General features: G+C 49.9%; 1 protein-coding gene across 24 annotated transcripts in view; it reads left to right on the top strand.

Annotated features, from left to right (window-relative positions):
- The window catches only part of Sugp2 (SURP and G patch domain containing 2), a 31080-nt gene that overhangs the window by 8228 nt on the left and 4044 nt on the right, over positions 1 to 18808 (top strand). For 9 of the 24 annotated variants that reach the window (XR_015639489.1, XR_015639479.1, XR_015639481.1 and 6 more), the window contains 9 exons: positions 1319 to 2884; positions 5626 to 5746; positions 9159 to 9646; positions 11461 to 11572; positions 14747 to 15234; positions 16329 to 16390; positions 17064 to 17200; positions 17811 to 17931; positions 18548 to 18634. Coding sequence is in view for 10 of the 24 variants with exons in the window: in XM_087588624.1 (XP_087444750.1) it covers positions 1319 to 2884; positions 5626 to 5746; positions 9159 to 9646; positions 11461 to 11572; positions 14747 to 15234; positions 16329 to 16390; positions 17064 to 17200; positions 17811 to 17931 (3095 nt within the window). In the remaining 14 variants the exon portion in view is untranslated. 24 annotated transcript variants of the gene reach the window in all.

The following is an 18808-nucleotide window of genomic DNA, read 5'->3' as shown; positions in this document are numbered from 1 at the left end:
TTCATGTTCCAACTCAACAGTCTCGGTGTGGCAGTTTTGTATAGGATGGCTCACTTTGAGCTTTCCCTACTGCTTAAGATGAGTGAGCTGCCTATTACTGCTATTACCGAAGTCAGGAGCCTACTTCCCACTCCATCAGAAACCAGTTATGCCAATTGTTTATCTTGGAAATCTCAGACACAGTGCCTCATTCACTCTGAAAGTGTTCAGGTTTGAGAAACTATGTGGCTACCACAACAAGGTACTTAACCAGTGCCGATGAAATCCAGGCAGCAATACTTCTGAAAAGTTTGGAAGTGACACACTTCAAAACCTGAAAATAAAACTATTTTGTTTGAAAGAAGAAGGAGAAGGAGAAGGAGAGGGAGAGGGAGAGGGAGAGGGAGAGGGAGAGGGAGAGGGAGAAGAAGAAGAAGAAGAAGAAGAAGAAGAAGAAGAAGAAGAAGAAGAAGAAGAAGAAGAAGAAGAAGAAGAAGAAGAAGAAGAAGCAGCTTCCTCAGATGAAGAAGAAGAAGAAGAAGAAGAAGAAGAAGAAGAAGAAGAAGAAGAAGAAGAAGAAGAAGAAGAAGAAGAAGAAGCAGCAGCAGCAGCAGCAGCAGCAGCAGCAGCTTCCTCTTCATATGTAATGGCATGGTGGTATCTGCATAGCAAAGAGGCACTCATCTTCCATGTGTTTTGAATCTTCCCAAGTACAGCCAAGAACTGTGGGCAGCAGTGCTCCCTGCTGTTGTATAGGGGGAACGCTGGGAAAGGCCATCCTGTGAGTGCAGGTGCAAGTTTCCCATGTATTTTTACTCTGGCTTGGTTGAATGCATGGCTGCAGTTCTCAGTGGGTCAGTGCAGACTAGCCAGTGGAGAGCTGGAGGGGGGAGGGGCACTATAGGCATTTTCCTTATGGTGTGTGTGTGTGTGTGTGTGTGTGTGTGTGTGTGTGTGTGTGTGTACACCTGTGTCCTCGGTGTGTGCAGTCATTCCCCAGGCATTTTCCACTTTATCTATTGAAGCTGTGGCTCCTCCTGAACTTGGAGTCACCAATTTTGGCCACTGTGGCTGGCCAGTTTGCCTCAGGAATTCCTTATCTCTACTTCCTGAGAATGGGACATTACAGGCAGCCATGCCTGCTTCGTTTTTACTGTGGGTTCTGGGGATTTGATCTCAAGTCCTTACACTTGCATGGCAAGCACTAAGCCATCCTGATGCCTCTCTACTTAATTTAAACAATGTTAGAGCAAACTGTTTACTTGTCTAGAGTGCGGGCCATTCCCTTGCAGTCCATGTTGTAAAGTGCCTTCTGTCTGTCTGTGGCCATCTATTTCAGATCTCTTACGGACAGGCTCCAGAGCCAGAGCAGATGTCTATGAGGACATCCATGGTGACAGCAGGTGCTCTGTCAGCGGATCTGCAGTGTACTCACTAGACCTGGGAAGAGAGGGTCTGAGAGGTGACATGTTTGTGGGACCCTCCTTCAGATCTAGCAACCAGTCAGTTGGCGAGGACAGCTATCTTCGAAAAGAATGTGGCCGGGATCTGGAACCAGCCCATACTGACTCCCGGGACCAGAGTTTTGGCCATCGGAATCTGGGACATTTTCCTTCTCAGGACTGGAAACTTGCGCTCCGTGGCTCTTGGGAACAAGACCTGGGCCACTCAGTTTCTCAAGAATCCTCCTGGTCACAAGAATATGGTTTTGGGCCCTCTTTGTTAGGAGACTTGGCCTCCTCTAGGCGGATGGAGAAAGAAAGTCGGGATTTTGACCTGGACCATCCTGGAGAGGTGGACTCTGTGTCTAGAAGCAGTGGGCAAGTCCTGGCCAGAGGCCGGTCTCTAAATATGGCTGACCAGGAAGGCACTCTAATAGGAAAAGGGGACACTCAGGGCCTGCTTGGAGCAAAGGGTGTTGGGAAGCTTATCACACTGAAAAGCATGACCACGAAGAAAATACCTGTTGTCAGTCGTATTACTTCCAAACCTCAGGGCACTAACCAAATCCAGAAAGCCGCCCCAAGTCCTGATGTGACTGTTGGGGCAAGTCCAGTGCTGGATGAAATCCAGTTCGCCGCTCTGAAGATTCCCTTGGGGATGGACCTCAGGACCCTCAGCTTCCCTAGAAGAAAGCTGGGTTTTGATGCCATAGACAAGGCAGATGTGTTCTCAAGGTTCGGCATAGAGATCATCAAGTGGGCAGGGTTCCACACTATCAAGGATGACCTCAAGTTCTCCCAGCTCTTCCAGACTCTGTTTGAACTGGAAACTGAGACCTGTGCCAAGATGCTGGCCTCCTTCAAATGCTCCTTGAAGCCAGAGCACAGAGATTTCTGCTTTTTTACCATCAAGTTTCTAAAGCACTCTGCTCTGAAAACGCCCCGAGTTGATAATGAGTTTTTAAACATGCTTTTAGACAAAGGTGCTGTGAAGACCAAAAACTGCTTTTTTGAGATCATCAAGCCCTTCGACAAGTATATCATGCGGCTCCAGGATCGGCTGCTGAAGGGCGTTACGCCCTTACTCATGGCCTGTAATGCCTATGAGCTGAGTGTCAAGATGAAGACCCTCACCAGCCCGCTGGACCTGGCCGTGGCCCTGGAGACCACCAACTCTCTTTGCAAGAAGTCTCTGGCACTCTTAGGCCAGACCTTCTCCTTGGCTTCTTCCTTCCGGCAGGAGAAGATCCTAGAGGCTGTGGGCCTTCAAGACATCGCCCCATCTCCAGCTTACTTCCCAAATTTTGAGGACTCCACTTTGTTCGGAAGGGAGTACATAGACCACCTGAAGGCCTGGCTCATGGCCAGTGGCTATCCCCTCCAGGTCAAGAGGGCTGTGCCCCCAGAGCCCCGAGAACAGAAAACCACAGCTCAAACCTGGGCTGCAAGCACTCTGAGCCAAGGTAAGGGTTTCTTTTTTTAAACAATGTTCTCTCTCTCTCTCCCTCCCCCCCCCCCTCTCTCTGTATGTAATATTTACTTATTTACATACATGTGCCTGAGTATGTACACTACATACGTGTAGGAACTGATGAAGATCAGAAGAAGGTACTAGGTTCCGTGGAGCTGGAGTTCTAGGCATTTGTGTGCTGCATAACATGGGTGCTGGGAATAGAACTTGGCCCTTTGCAAAAGCAACATGTGCTGTTACCTGCCATCTTCTCTCTGGAATGTTTATACACCTTTTTAAATGTTGAGACTTAACTCAAGGACTTGATTTTTTTTCCCTTTGTTTTGAGACAATCTCATGTAGACCAGGCTGGCCTCAAACTTCTGATCTTTCTGCCTCCACTTTTGAGTTCTGAGATGACAGTGTGTACTACCTTCCCTACCCCTACTTTCTGAGGTGCCAGGGATGGAGCCCAGGGCTTCATACATGCTACACAAGTGCTGTACCCACAAAGCCCAGTTCCCCAGCTTCAAGATTATTTTGAAAAAGAGACCTATGTGGGAAAGAGGTACAAAACTGCCTGGCCTTCACTAGGAACAATGCATGCATGACCCCGTTCAGCATGGGTTGGAAGTTAGGACTCTGTGTTCTGAAGTACTTTGTCCTAGGTGTCAATGAAGGCAGAGAAAGCAGGACTCCAAAACCCAGTGGATCCTGTGCCCGGGTGGTGGGAGGGGTGGTTACTAGGCAGGCTGTGATTGGGTACTGATGGGTGTCGAGGAGCAGCTGAGTCGTTCCAGGTGGTATTGGCACCTTTCATCCAATTCCTTCTAGACAACAGTCAATGGCGGCTCTGGTGCTGGTCAGGAAGTAGGATAGAAAAGCTGCTTGGTTTCCCTCTCCTCTCCTGTGATCCCAGCATGCTGTCACACCCAACCTTCAGAGGACATGGTACTCATCTTTTCTCTCCTGTGAAGTTACCTCTAGACCAGGAAGTGTCACTTTTGCCCCTGCCCTCCCCTTTATGGATCCCTGATTGCACCAGGTAGCAGATGTCCCAATACAGATATGTGACCACACTACTTCTAAAGAAAGGTTCTTTCCAGAAGCAGGCTAGACGCATTTCCTTTCCCATCCTCAAGTGCTGGAGGAGAAATGAGGACAGCAAGCACTGGGTGCTATGGGAGGCAGGGCTACAGGGTCAGACTTACCCAGCTCTCCAGGCAGGGCCCAGGCACTGCAGCAGCATACACACTGTCCTGAAGGTGCAGCTGCCTCTCCTCTCTTTTTAGGAGGAAGAGGAGGAGGAGGATGTTGTTGTTGGTATTGTTGTTTTAAAGAGTCCTTTTATGTAGCAACCGCGGCTGATCTGGAATTCGCTGTGTTACCAGGCTAGTCTCAAATGCAGAGAGATCTACCTGCCTCTGCCTTTGTGCTAGGTTTAAAGGTGTGTGTGTGTGTGTGTGTGTGTGTGTGTCCATCTATCTTTAATTGTAATAAGAACAGAAGCATGGGTATTAGGTCCCTTGACTGGGTGAGGAGATTGGCTTTTTGCTTGGGTGCTGGATGGACTCTGCACTCCAGTCCTCATGAGCACCAACAAGGACTGCTAACCACTGGAACAAAGCCCTTATTTGTCTTTTTTTTAAGTTGGGATTCTTGATATGTAGCCTACACTAGTTAGTCTCAAGCTTTAAATTCCCTGCCTCAGTTTCTCCATATGCTGAGAGGACTGATATCTCAGCTTATCTGAGTTTCTGCCATACTTGCTACATCATGACACTGATCATGTGTAAATGACCCCACTTTTCCCTCAGGGGCTTCCATTGTCTGGTAGTAGTAGAAGTTTCTGACACTTTGCTCTGAGTGCACAGCTGTGTGGCCAACCATAGGACTGCCCAGCTGCTTCAGCTAGTGTCACCTGTCCTTCTACAGATGCTCAGTGCTCATTGAGCTTGGCATGATGGCACAGGCCTGTCATTCTAGCCTGGGCCAAGAGAGACAAGATGCTGTAAGACCTTGACTCAGAAAGCAAAAGGGATGCTGAAGAAATGATTCAAGAGTTAAGAACACTAGCTGCACTTTCAGAAGACCCATATGCTAGCTCACAACTATCTGTAACTCCAGGTTGTCCAATGTCCTGACCTCCATGCTTATCAAGCCCATAAGTAGTACACAAACATGTAAACAAAACACTCATACACATAAAATAAAAATTAAAAAACTAAAAGAGGACATGATAAGGTGGGTTAAAGGCACTTGCCACCTAGTATGACAACCTAAATTCAATCCCTGTAATATTACTATATTGCCCAGGCTGTTTGGGAATTCTTGGGGTCAGACAGTCCTCATGCTTGACCTCCTGAGCTGTACCACGGGGCATACAACACTAACTCTGCCTCTAGCTGCATCTCACACGCATGTTTTCTAGGTTGATCCTGAAGCAGTCAGAATTTAAGCAGTGGCAGTGTAGTACAGTGGTAGTGGATGCATGTTTAACAGCTCCTCTCTGGAGTCTGCACCTAGCTCTATGCAGCCCAGTGACTCTCACTACTTCTGGCTACTGTGGGACATCTTTCAGCAGGACATTTTCTTCCTCAACCAGGCTTTCCTCTTTTCAACACCAGTGTTTTATGATTAAGGTTCCAGCTGCTATTGGCCTTGTGGATTTCTGCTGCCTTCCAGTTCTCTGTCCTGTTCTCCAGGTCTTTGTGGTTCACCATTGTTTTACAACATCCATTCTGTATATTGCAGCAGTTCCCCAGCGGGCAGATCACAGGGTGGTGGACACCATTGACCAGCTTGTCATGCGTGTCATCCAAGGAAGGCTATCTCCCAGAGAGAGGACACTTCTCCTGCAGGACCCTGCTTACTGGTATGCATGGTTTTTTTTTTAAACCATTTTATATTTTTAAGGACATGTCCTTATTTAAGAACTAATTATATTATGTGTGTGAATGTTTTGCCTGCATGTATGTCTGTGTACCATATTCATGCAGTATCTGAGGAGGCTAGAAGTGTGTATCAGATTACCTAGAGATAGTTTTCAGCTGACTATTTATTTATTTATTTATTTAAGATTTATTTCTTGGGCTGGGGATTTAGCTCAGTGGTAGAGCGCTTACCTAGGAAGCGCAAGGCCCTGGGTTCGGTCCCCAGCTCCGAAAAAAAGAACCAAAAAAAAAAAAAAAAAAAAGATTTATTTCTTTTTATGTATATGAGTACACTGTTACTATCTTCAGATACACCAGAAGAGGGCTCTAGATTCCATTACAGATGGTTGTGAGCCACCATGTGGTTGCTGGGAATTGAACTCAGGACCTCTGGAAGAAGAGCAGCTGGTGCTCTTAACCACTGAGCCATTTCTCCAGCCCCTCAACTGACATTTAGGTGCTGGAAATTGACCTGGGGTCCGCTGGAAGAACAGCAAGTACTCTTAAAGAGTTGAGCCATCTCTCCAGCCCTATTTTATTTTTTGCAAGAACAGTTGAGCACCACTCACCTTCTCTGCTGGAGTGTCCTAGGGTGCAAAGAGACAAGTATCCCAAAAGCACGTGGTAATAAAGGGAGTTTTATAGCCCTGGGAGGCAAGAAGATCAGAACTGACAACCAGCCTAGACTACAGGATAAAGACTCTCTGAAAAAGCCTAAGGCTAAAAGTGTACCACATGCTTGGTGCTGGAGAGATCAGAAGGTGGCATTGGATCTCTGGAATTGGAGTCATGGATGGTTTTGAGCCACTATGTGATTCCTAGAAATTGAACCTGGATCTACTGCAAGAGCAGGAAGTGCTTTTTTTTTTTTTTTTAAAGATTTATTTTATTTATTATATATAAGTACATTGTAGCTGTCTTCAGACACACCAGAAGAGGGCATCGGATCTCCTTACAGATGGTTGTGAGCCACCATGTGGTTGCTGGGAACTGAACTCATGACCTCTGGAAGAGCAGTTGGGTGCTCTTAACCGCTGAGCCATCTCTCCAGCCCTTTTTTTTTTTTTTTTTTTTTTTTTTGGAGCTGGGGACCGAACCCAGGGCCTTGCGCTTTCTAGGCAAGCGCTCTACCACTGGGCTAAATCCCCAACTCCCTTCCAACTCTTTCTTTCTTTTTTTTTTTTTTTTGGTTCTTTTTTTCGGAGCTGGGGACCGAACCCAGGGCCTTGCGCTTCCTAGGCAAGCGCTCTACCACTGAGTTAAATCCCCAACCCCTCCAGGAAGTGCTCTTAATCACTGAGCTAACCCTCCAACCTCTCTTGATTTTTAAAATTTTTTTTCTTAATTATAAGATAGGATATTAAGTTGTGGCTCAAGCTGTGCTCAAACTGTCTGGGCTGAAGGGACTCTCCTGGCCCAGCCCTGGGTGCTGTTGACTCCACACTGGCAATTTGTGAGTTGGTCTGAGGCTTCCCTTGCTTTACAGATAGAGGCACTGTGCTTGCAGGATGGATAGATAGGATGAGCTGGAGCGGAGATCAAGAGCAGGGGAGGAGGCTGGACAGCCTTAGCTTGGTGAGGGAAGCTGAGACCCCTTGATAAGAAGGCATCCTGGTGGGGTTGGGGATTTAGCTCAGTAGTAGAGCGCTTGCCTAGGAAGCGCAAGGCCCTGGGTTCAGTCCCCAGCTCCGAAAAAAAAAGAAAAAAAAAAAAAAAAAAAGGCATCCTGGTATAGAGGTCTAGGGTGATGTCACCAGAGGGACCTGATCTAGAGAGGACTGCCTCTGCCAGAGACACTGGGCATAGCCTAACAGCTGATGGTCACACTAGAGGTGGCAGATAGAAGCCATATTTGGTAATGTGTGGTGGAGGAGCTGACTTTGAACTCTGGCATTTCTCCTGCTTTAACCTCTACTGCTGGGGTGGCAGGTGAGACGAGCACAGAGGTGTGTAGCCATGCTTCTCTTTGTTGCTGACTCTCTTATCACTTGTCATTTGTAAGGGAAGCAGGGCTCTGGCTCTGCCAGTTGTTCCCTTGGCCTTTGGGTAACTGTCAATCACTGTTACAGGGACTTTTCAGTTGTCACCTCCAGTATCAGCAAAGGGCTGGGTTCAAAACCGTTGGGTCCTAAAGTCTGGGTGTTTGGTGCCCCATGCAGACCAGTGTTCTGTCTGCATGAGACACGTCACCTCCAACACACGGTTTGCTCCGAATTTTGAGAGTCTCTGTGTAACCTGGGCTGATCTGGCACTTGACATCCTCCTGCCTCAGCCTTCCCAGTGCTGGGGTTGTATGTGTGTGCCACCTCATCCACAGTCTTGTGTGCTTTACATAGTCTCTAGCTGGAAGCACTGGCAGCAGTGTGACGTGTCCATAGCTTCATTGCGAAAGGGCAGCGGCAGCAGGGCTGTCCTTCTCTTCCTGTTACATCCAAGCTCAGCTGACGACTCAGCAGCGAACCTGATAGTAGAGGGCCAGCCATGACAGTTGTCTGGGTTTTCGCTGTTGCTGTTTTTTGTATTTTGTTTTTGTTTTATGAGCTGGTGAATGCCAGGGTCCAAATGGAGGACACAGTTCCCATTCCTTCTGTTCTTTCACAGACAGCAGAGATTTGACATCCTTGTACCTGAGGGAGGCAGTGAGGTGACCATCTCAGCCTAGTTTATTCAGCTGTCCCTAGTACATTTGTGGGTGTCTGGGACTCCCCTCAGTCTTGCCACACCTCCCTCACTGGCACAGGGAAGCTCACAGAGCACTGGACCGTCTGGCCGTGTGAGAGGCGTGGTGCTGCAGGACAGTGGAGCCTGTAGCTTCCCAGGCTCTGAGCTCCCTCATGGCTGCTCACCAGAGTGGAAAAGGAATCCAATAAATGCTTGATTGCACACCTTTAATCCCCGCATTCTATAGACAGAGACAGATAGATCTCTGTGAGTTTGAGGACAGCTGGGTCTACGTTGTGAGTTCCAAGCTAGCCTGGGCTACATAGTAAGGCTATCTCAAAAACAAAAAACAAATGAAAAGATAATGTTTCACCAGTAGTGGTGCATTCTTTTAATTCCATCACACTGGAGGCAGAGGTGGGGAGATCTCTGAGTTCAAGGACATCCTGGTGTACAGAATGAATTCCAGGACAGCCAGGACTACACAGAGAAACAAAAAAAGAGAATGCTCATTTTGTAGTCCAGGCTGGCCTTGAATTCGCTGCAGTCCTCCTGCTTCAGCCTCCCCACTCTCTGCATCCAGCTGAATCACAGCTCCTGAACTCCTGGGGGCACCCGGGGAGCAGAGGGCAGCTGTGCCTTGCTGCACACACTACCGCTTTCATAGTGCTCTGCCCCTTGTCTGCTTGGCAGGTTTCTGTCTGATGAGAGCAGCCTGGAGTATAAGTACTACAAGCTGAAGTTGGCAGAGTCACAGCGACTGAACCACAGCTGGCCCATCGTAGAGCGGAGGCCCACGCCAGCACAGTGTGCAGTGCGTGCCATGCTGTATGCACAAGCTGTGCGAAGCCTCAAGCGCAGACTCCTCCCATGGCAGCGCAGGCGGCTGCTTCGTTCCCAGGGTCCTCGGGGCCTGAAGCCCAAGAAAGCCACCACTGCCCAGCAGATATCCCTGTCCTCAGGCACTCGGCTAAAACACCATGGCCGACAGGCCTCTGGCTCCTTGAGGGTAAAGCCACCACCACGGGATTCAAGTGATGCTGCCCAGGACTGCCTACCAGAGCCTGCCAAACCCTGTGCTCAGCCCTCCAGCCCTGGAGCCTTGGGCCCATCTCCTCAGCCAGCAGCAGGGGATGACTCGGAAGCCCTGCCAGCCTCTTCTCGATGCTCCTCTGCTAATAGTAGGTGATCACCCCTACCCCATTCTGTCCTGTGCTCATCTGGGTCCCTTGGGGTGGTAGGTATCGGGGTGCTAGGTGTTCAGTAGTCTGGAGCAGATAGCAAGCTAGAGTAGTCAGAAGAACCTGGGCAGGATGGGTACATGGCTGCACTGTCCTTCATATTCCTCCTGACATAGTGCTACCCAGGTCCTTGGCTGGGCACCCTCATGGGCTGCTGATATTGGGGTAGCCAGGCCAGGCCTGAGTCTCTATCACATGTGCCACCGTTAACTCCACATGTGCCAGAGCACTGAGGTAAAAGTCATGTGGAAAAGGACACAGTTTTCAGAGAACCTGCACGCACAGTCTTACTGCTTTGCTTGGCATTGGTTGTGTTTATGAGAGGTTTGAGACATGATCTTTCCATGCAATTCTGGAGCTCTCTCTGTAGACCAGACTGGGCTCAAACTCACAAAGATCCATCTATCTCAGCCTAATCTCAGTGCTGAGATTAAAGGCATCCACCACCATGGCCTGCAAGAGCTTATTTTGTGGGGCTGGAGGGAGATGGCTCAGTGGTTAAGAGTACTGATTCTCTTCCAGAGGTCCTGAGTTCAAATCCCAGCAACCATATGGTGGCTCATAATCATCAGTAATGTCAGTAATGAGATCTGATGCCGTCTTCTGGTGTGTCTGAAGACAGCTACCACCTATAGATAATAAATAAATCTTAAATAAATCAAAAAAGAGCTTATTTTCTGTAAGACAGAGTCCTGTAGCTCTGGCTGGCCTGGCCAGGACTGGGGCTGGGACTTAGAGCCACTGACCTGCTCCATGCTTATCTTCATGCCTGGCCTCTACTACATTTTCATCCTGCCTGGGTTGCTTACAGCATCTAGCAGCACCCACACTACATGAGGCTGGCGGTTGTAGGGCACACCTGTCATCCTAGCACTTGGAAGGGGGGACCCAGGAGGACCCAGACTTGCATGGTCAACCTCACCTATATGAGACCTTGTCTCAAGTAAGAGAAATAATTATTCCTGTATTATTTGGGGTGGGCAAGAACGTGAAGTATGAGCAGAGGCAGTGCTTTCTCTTTTTTTTTTCGGAGCTGGGGACCAAACCCAGGGCCTTGCGCTTTTGCGCTTGCTAGGCAAGCGCTCTACCACTGAGCCAAATCCCCAACCGAGGCAGTGCTTTCTAAGTGTCTTCATTAGTCTGGGTTCAGCAGTGCTAGCCATTGAGTGCAAGGCCACAGGCCTGCTGGGCAGACACTCACCACCAAGCTGTGCCCCAAGAGCATCGCAAGTATTTCCAACCTGGCCTGGGGTCCAGGTACTGCACACCCTCCATGGTATTTTCTTAGATGCCTCTTGTGCCACTCTGCCTCTGTGCAGCTGCACTGCTGATGATACAACCCCTTTGGTTACCGCCAGCTTTCCTTTCTGGCCCAGGGGTCCCTGCCAGCTTTAGGTGGGGACATGCGCAGACTGCACAATGCCCAAGCCTCACCATAGACCACCCACACTTCTTTGCTCCTCACTGACTCCAGCAGTGTCCTGAGCTGTTGGCTGGATGTCTGCTGACCTAAGCTTTGAGAGTCTGAGCCGAAGATTGGCAGCCTCTTGGCTGAGGTGATGAGGATGATGGCCATTTGCCTGTTCCCCACAGCCAGCCCAGGTGTCCATGGGGCTGCTGATGCTTCTGCCACAACTGCCTATCAGCTAATTGTGACACAGAGAAGACTCCAGAGTCACGTGGTACAGGAAGGACCAAGGGCAGGCAGCTTGAGTCAGGCTAAAGAGCCACAACCACTGCTTTCTGTTTTGTAGTGGATGCAAAGACCATGGAGACTGCTGAGAAGCTGGCCAGATTTGTGGCTCAGGTTGGCCCTGAGATTGAGCAGTTCAGCATAGAGAACAGCACTGACAACCCTGACCTGTGGTACGTGCGTTGGACTCCACCACACCCCATAGCCCATATGCTGGGAACAGGCAGGATGGGTTCCACCTTCACCAGAGCCTGGCCCAGAGCTGGTGTCTGTTGGGTCAGCCTTCACCCAGATCATCAGGAAATGCCTTGCCCTCTTTTCCATCCACCCTCACACAAAGAAAGAGGGCTGGGTGGTACCCCAGCGCATTTGTGCATGTGCCTCTCAGGTTGTCTAAGAAAAATCCAGAAAGCACCCCTGAACAGCCACAGATGCTGTGAAAACTCTAGCCTGTGGTGGAAGGCCTCCATGACAAAGATGCTCCTAGGCTCCTCCAGAGAACGTATGAGACCTCCCCACTTCCCCCGTGCCCATGTGTTCCCAGGACTGAGATTGGCACTACTGGGTTTCCTCCTACTTGCTGGAGAGCTGTGTCGTGGTCTGAGTGAAAATGTAGTTGGATATTTGGCTGTGTGCAAGAGGCCTGCTCTGTCCCTGGTGCTGCAGTAGAGTACAGTTAGAAACCTACAGGTTTGAGCCAGGGCTGGAATTAAGTTAATATATTTCTTGCCTGACTTGCACCAAGCCCTAGTGTCTGTCCCAAGCACTGCATAAGCCACAAGATGTTCCATCCCCGTGTTGCTAGCACTTAGAAAGTGAAGGCAGGAAAATCCGTAGTTGAATGTCATCTTTGCCACATAGGGAAGTTGAAGTCCTGCTTCTAAAAGCACAGACCAGAAGGATGGAGAGCAGGCAGGATGGACAGAAGGCAGACAGGCCGGCTCACAGTTGTAAAGAACTTATGGCTCCAGTATAAAGAGAGCATGCTGCTCTGGCTGGCTGCCTGGGCTTGGTGTATGCGCAGTGTCCTGCACTCGAGCCCTGGCCCAGGCTGCCTCCTACTCCCGGGAGAGCCAGTGTACCATGCTCAGAGTCACATCCTGCTTGCTGCACACATGTTCTGTCAGGGCTTCTGTGGTATCTCCTGGGTCTAATTCAGTGAAGATTACAGTTTGAAAAGAAACCTTGCTGTTCGTTTGTGTTTACATGGTTTGTTTACTTGGTGGTGGACATAGGCAGATGTGAAGATCAGGACAACTTGCAGGAGGTCCTGGGCTGTCAGGCTTGGAAGCAGGCAATGCCTTTATCCACTGAGCCCTCTTGCTGGCTCTCCAGAGTGTTGGGATTAAAGGCGTGTACCACCGCACTGAGCTGGAATTTTTAATTAATCTATGTTCTAACATACCAATCACCTAGAGAAGACCCATTACCCTTCTCAGTAGCAGGGAGCCATCTTGTTTGTGCATCTTTCAGTTTCTGAGTTGCTGAGCACTTGCCCACTTAGCATAGCACTGCAAAAATGTTTCCAGGCCCCTCTCCTTTCTACCTGCATATCTGCCCTCCTGACTGGTTTTGGCTCCCCTGCCAGCCTACAGTCATTAATAATACTTCTTTTGTTTTGTTTTGTTTTTTGTTTTTTGTTTTTTTTTTTCATAATACTTCTTTAACAGTGCTGTCCAGTGTGTTCATGAAGGAAACACCTTGACACCCGCTGACCCCATAGCCATTCAGCTCTGCCCCCCAAACCCTTTGTGCCAGCCAAGCTCAGCATGACCCTGTATGCTCCTCCCCACCCCGTCTCTTACCTCTTCCCTCCCCAGGCAGCTGCTCATCACTGTCCCTCTCAGTCTACTTGCTAGAACTACTGTGTATGAGTGTGCCTGTGTGTGCTTTTATATGTGTGTGTCCATGAGTCTTGGTGCACTTGCTTATATGGACACACAAGGAAGCCAGACACTGAATGCCTTCCCCAATTGCCTTTCCTCCTTAAGTTTTTGTTTATTTGATGTTTGAAGATTTATCTTTTAAAAATAAGTACATGTGTATGTGTGTGAGTTTATATGAACTGCATGTATACAAGTGCCCATGGACTGCATGTGTGCAAGTGCCCATGGAGACTAGAAGACAGCATTGGTTCTACTGAAATTGGAGTTACAGGGTGTTGTGAGTCTGGTGTAGGTTCTGAACCTGGAATCAAGTCCCCTGTAAGAGCAGTACACCTCATTATTAGTGTTGCGACATTTACAAAGTAGCTTCTGTAAGTATTTTTATAGGGAGATTGTGGAATAAGATACTAGGCCCTGTGTTCCGGCATCATTGAAGAAGGAGAGACTTTTTGTGGCAACTTGTTGCTATCTTGGGGACAAACCCTGAGGTCAAGAAAAGCTGGTTCTTGGCGCTGAAGATCTAGCTCTGCAGTTAAGAGCACTGGCTGAGGGCTGGAGAGATGGCTCAGCAGTTAAGAGCACCTGACTGCTCTGCCAGAGTTCCTGAGTTCAAGTCCCAGCAACCACATGGTGGCTCACAACCATCTGTAATGAGATCTGATGCCCTCTTCTGGTGTATCTGAAGACAGCTACAGTATATTTATATATAATAAATGAATAAATAAATCTTTAAAAAAAAAAAAAAAAAGAGCACTGGCTGATCTTCCAGAAGACTCTGGTTCAACTCCCAGCAACCACATGGTGCTCACAACTATCTCTAACTCCAGTTCCAGAGGATCTGACACCTTCACGTAAACATACATGCAAGCAAACACCAGTACACATAAAAAAATAAGATTAAAAGGAGTCATCAAAAAATTTTAAGAAAAAACAATGGCTGGTTCTTAGTGTGCCTGCAGGCTGAAGAGCACTAGCTCCCTTGGCCTTAACTTCTGTGCTTCTCACTCAGCCTTTGCACCTGTGTATGAGCTTCTGGTGCAGCTCAGGCAGCTCAGACCCTCTGTCCATTTACTTTATTTATTGTGTGTTTGCTGTGGGCATTTGTGGAGGTCAGAGGAACCAGGTTCTCAGTTCTGTGTGCAGCAAATGTTGTTATTGGTTGAGCTGTCTTGCAGACTTCTTCCTTTTCCTTTTTATTCTTCTTTTGAGTTTGGTAGGGATGGAATGGGGCTGCATCTTGCAAGTTGCAGAAGCATCTTGTCTTGACAAACCTCAGGATCATCTTGTCCTATCCAGAGAAGATTATTAGATTCAGCAGTCCTAGTCCTACAGGAGTCTGAACATTCTGTCTCCCATTAGCTGCTCTGTGAACCCATAGCAGGGTTATGGGGTGGCCTGGCCTCTGTCCTGGCCAGGTAGGAACTTTATGCTCCTGCAGCTCAGCAGTGCATTTCCCCTTAGGTTCCTGCATGACCAGAGCAGCTCAGCTTTCAAGTTCTACCGAGAGAAGGTGCTGGAACTGTGCCCATCCATCTCCTTCCAATCCACGGGTGAGGCTGGGGACTCAGTACAGAGTCCCACAGCTGGCAAGGAGGGTAAGGGTGAGCCAGAGGAGGGTCGCCCTGAGCAGGAGGCTGCACTGGAGGGCTCTGAGGTGCTGCCTGAGGAGGAAGAGGAAGATGAGGAGGAAAGCGAGGAGGACGAGGGCGGAGAGGAGACCTGCACTCTGACACCACAGACAGGAGCTGCCAAGTGTCCGGGCTCTGAGGGCAGTTCCCCTACTGAAAGCATCCCTGGAGAGGGGGCCAGGGAAGACCAGGCTGGCACCCCTGGCCTGTCACAGGCCTCTTCTGGCAGCTGCTTTCCTAGGAAGAGAATCAGCAGCAAGTCGCTGAAAGTTGGCATGATCCCTGCCCCAAAGAGGGTGTGTCTCATCCAGGAGTCAAAGGGTGAGTATCCCATAGTCGTCTATGAGAGACATATTCAGTGGCCATTCTGGCTGTGCCAGCCACAGTCAGTCACTCTACCTCCTGCTAACACCTGCTGGCCTTGTGTGTGCAGATTGTCCCAAGTGCCTGGCACAGTACTCAGGGTTCTCTGCTCTTGGGATTTAGGATTTGAGTGAGTTTTTGGGTTTTGTGGTGGTTTTCTTTGAGACAGAATATATGTGTTTAGCCTGTGTTGGCCTCATATGGTAATCTTCCTGGCCAGCTCCCACAGGGTGAAACTGCAGGTTTGCCACCACAACCAGGTTCTCCTTGGTTCACAGTGCTGGCAGGGGAGCCAGGCAGGCCAGTGCTATATGGGCCCTGGGCCTGTGCTTTGGTATTTTTAGCCATTGTACACTGCACTCTATGGTGTTAGCATGAGACCTGTCCAGTAAGGGGGCCTCCTTCCTTCCAAGGAGCTCTGTCACCACTAGGTTGTGGTAGAAGTTCAGCCTGCAATTTCCTACCCTTGACCTTGAGGCACACAGGGTTTCTCCCCATACCTATAGTGAAGCTGGGAAGATAGTAACCATTGGACCTTATGGGCTCTGTAAAACTGTCACTTTATAGTCAGAGATGTCCATTTGCCACACTCCTTAGGGCCCCACTGTGACTCTTGTGTCTGTCCTATATCTTGGCAGATGAACCATACTTCTATCTTACCTTAGCTACCTTGGTGCTTTGCACATCCATGAGTCAGGCCAGCTCTGTTCTCAAGTTGGACAATTAGGGGGCACAGTGCTGCCATGGCCTGCCTACAGTAGGAGAGTGTCCCTGTAGCCGTGGAGAACAGCCCAAACCGCAGGCCTCTATGAGGGCCAGCACTCTGGGGTTGAGTGGTGCCCTTGGCCCTGACAGTGCTGCTGCTTCATCCCAGCCATTCAGTCAGGTTAGGAGAGCTGGAGACGGGATGGGAGCCAGCAGCAGCCACGTAGTGCAGGCAGCAGGCAGCAGGCAGCAGGCAGGCTTGTCTTCACCAGGCAGCATGTCTGTCTACCTCTACTGGCATGGGGCAAGTGTCCACTGGGAACAGGTCTTTCCCTTTTGTCTTACAGTTCACGAACCAGTTCGAATTGCCTACGACAGGCCTCGGGGTCGTCCCATAGCCAAAAAGAAGGTGTGTGTGACTACATTGTGATACTTCTGTACCCCTGAAGGTTTGGGATCAGAATGGTTGACTTCCTGCTCATGCTGAGGCTTCAGGCACTTGGCAGAGCTGGGTGTGGAGCATGTGCCTGTGTCCGGGTGCTCAGAAGGCTGGGTAGGATGATTACTGCTGCACAGGAGCTCCAGGGTGGCCCAGACATCACAGCAAGCCCCAACCCCGAGACAGCAGCCAGGCACAGTCATGCCTGTTAGCACTCGCTGCCTTCAGGAGGCTGGGCTGGAAGGTCTGAGGTCTGAAGCCAGCCTGGGCTGGAGAGTGGGATTGCAGTCAACCCTACAATATAAACTATGCAGTGCACAGGAGAGCAGTCCACTCAGAAGAGGCTGGCTGCCAGAGGGCCATTCATCCTTAGAGCTCTCTTGTTCAGTCATTTCTGCTTTGGCCTGGGCCCTGCCATCCTCACAGGGTTTCCCTCATAGTCTCAGTACAGGGCAGCAGTATGCCGACCCACAGCCACTTACCAGTTCTAACCCTGGGGTAAGTAAGGAACCTGGCCTCAAGAAGCCCCCCAGCAGGGGTGTCACAGGGGAGCCGGAGGGAAGTAGAGCTCACCTCTCCACTACTTGTAGATCCAATGTACACTGCAGCAGACTGCTCTATCGACCCACCTCTCTCTCCTCAGAAACCCAAGGACCTGGAGTTTTCCCAGCAGAAACTGACAGACAAGAACGTGGGCTTCCAGATGCTGCAGAAGATGGGCTGGAAGGAAGGCCACGGCCTGGGCTCCCTTGGGAAGGGCATCCGAGAGCCCGTCAGCGTGTATGACATGGCTAGGGAGCCCTTGGGTGCCTTGGGCTGGGGCTAGACCAGAGTACACAGCCAGGTCATTTCTTTACTAGCTGTTCACTCAGACACACAGGGCGGCCAGCTCCTTCCTGTATAGACCACTGACAGCAACATTTAGTAATGGCACAGGTGTTGCTGGAAGCCATTACAGGCTGCAAGACACAAATCCTCAGCCCCTGATCATATGTCTAGAGGGTGTGTCCCTCAGCACCGACACACCCTGGATGAGGTGGCCTGTTGTGATCAGGCTGCAGACCTACAGAGGGCTCTAGTTAGGCCTAACTGGATCTTACCTGTGATCCTGGAAGGCTGGGGCAGGGATATTGTGAGATCTAGGCCAACTTGGGCTACATAAAAGACTGTCTCAAGCACAAAAGACCATGTTCCCAGGAGCTAGTGGCTTCCTTGTCTTGTTTAATTTTTGTTGTGCTAGGGAGAGAACTCTGGGTCTCACCACATGGCAAGTATTCATTGAACCGTACCCCAGCCCTCTGACTATTTCCTCCCTGAATATCTGTCCCATGTCCCTGTGCACCCTAGTTGACTCCTGATCCTAGCTCTGACTGTCACCTCTGCTCTGCAGGGGGACTCTCTCAGAAGGAGAGGGCCTGGGAGCTGATGGACCTGAGCAGAAAGAAGACACCTTTGACGTCTTCCGCCAGCGCATGATGCAAATGTACAGACACAAACGGGCCAGCAAATAGGTGCGTCCCAGGGCCTAGACCAGAGATCCGAGTGAGGCAGGGGCCTTCCTGCTGTGTGCCCTCTTCCTGTCCAGACATGCAAAGGAGGAAGCTCCCCAACAAAATGGCAGCTCTCTGGCTTCAGCCTTCCTTCCCATCATCCCTCCTGTGCCTCTGCCTGGCTTTGATCATGCATGCTGTCATGGGAGCAGGCCACCCTTGGCCATGCCTGTTCCTCCTCCAGGTTTCTCTCAAAGATGACAGTCCCTTGCAGGGGTCAAACAATTAGGACAGACCTGATTAGTCACTACACTCCTTCCTGAGGGCCTCAAGTGCTATTTTGTGAAGGGTCTACAGGCCTCATCCTTCCCACTCTTGGTTCTTTTTTTTATTTTAACTTTTACTGTGTGTATGTGTATAAGTAGGTGTGTTGAGGTGCCCACAAGAAGGGCAGAGGACAACTTGTGGGTTAGTTCTTCCACCATGTGGGACTCTGGAATTGAACTCAAGTCCTAGGGCTTGGTAGCAAGTACCCTTACCCATTGATCCCTATCGCCGGCCCTCATTCTTGGTTCTTGACCTTCTCTCCCATCATGCTCTATACACAGTTCTGAACAGCCATTCTCTTCTTAACTAGATCAGAGCCACTGGCGACAGAGATAAGCCTCGAAGCAGCCTTGCCCTTCCCGCCACCCTGCCCCGGACGCCTGCAACCTGAGCCTCGGTGTGTACTCGGTCAGCTCCACATCCCTAGGTCAGGTTCCACCAGGCCTTGCCACTCTGCACAGTGCAGCGGCCACTCAGGCACCCTTGTCTGTCCTGCTTCTGACTCTGTCTTTCATCTTATTCCTCTTTGTAGGGTGGTTCCTCGGCCTTGGTGCCAGGGCCTGGCTCCTCT

The sequence above is a fragment of the Rattus norvegicus genome, chromosome 16 (assembly GCF_021556685.1).
Source record: "Rattus norvegicus strain SHRSP/BbbUtx chromosome 16, alternate assembly SHRSP_T2T, whole genome shotgun sequence".
Lineage (NCBI taxonomy): Eukaryota > Metazoa > Chordata > Mammalia > Rodentia > Muridae > Rattus > Rattus norvegicus.
Note: the sequence above shows the minus strand (reverse complement) of the source record. Positions and strands in the feature narration are given on the sequence as shown.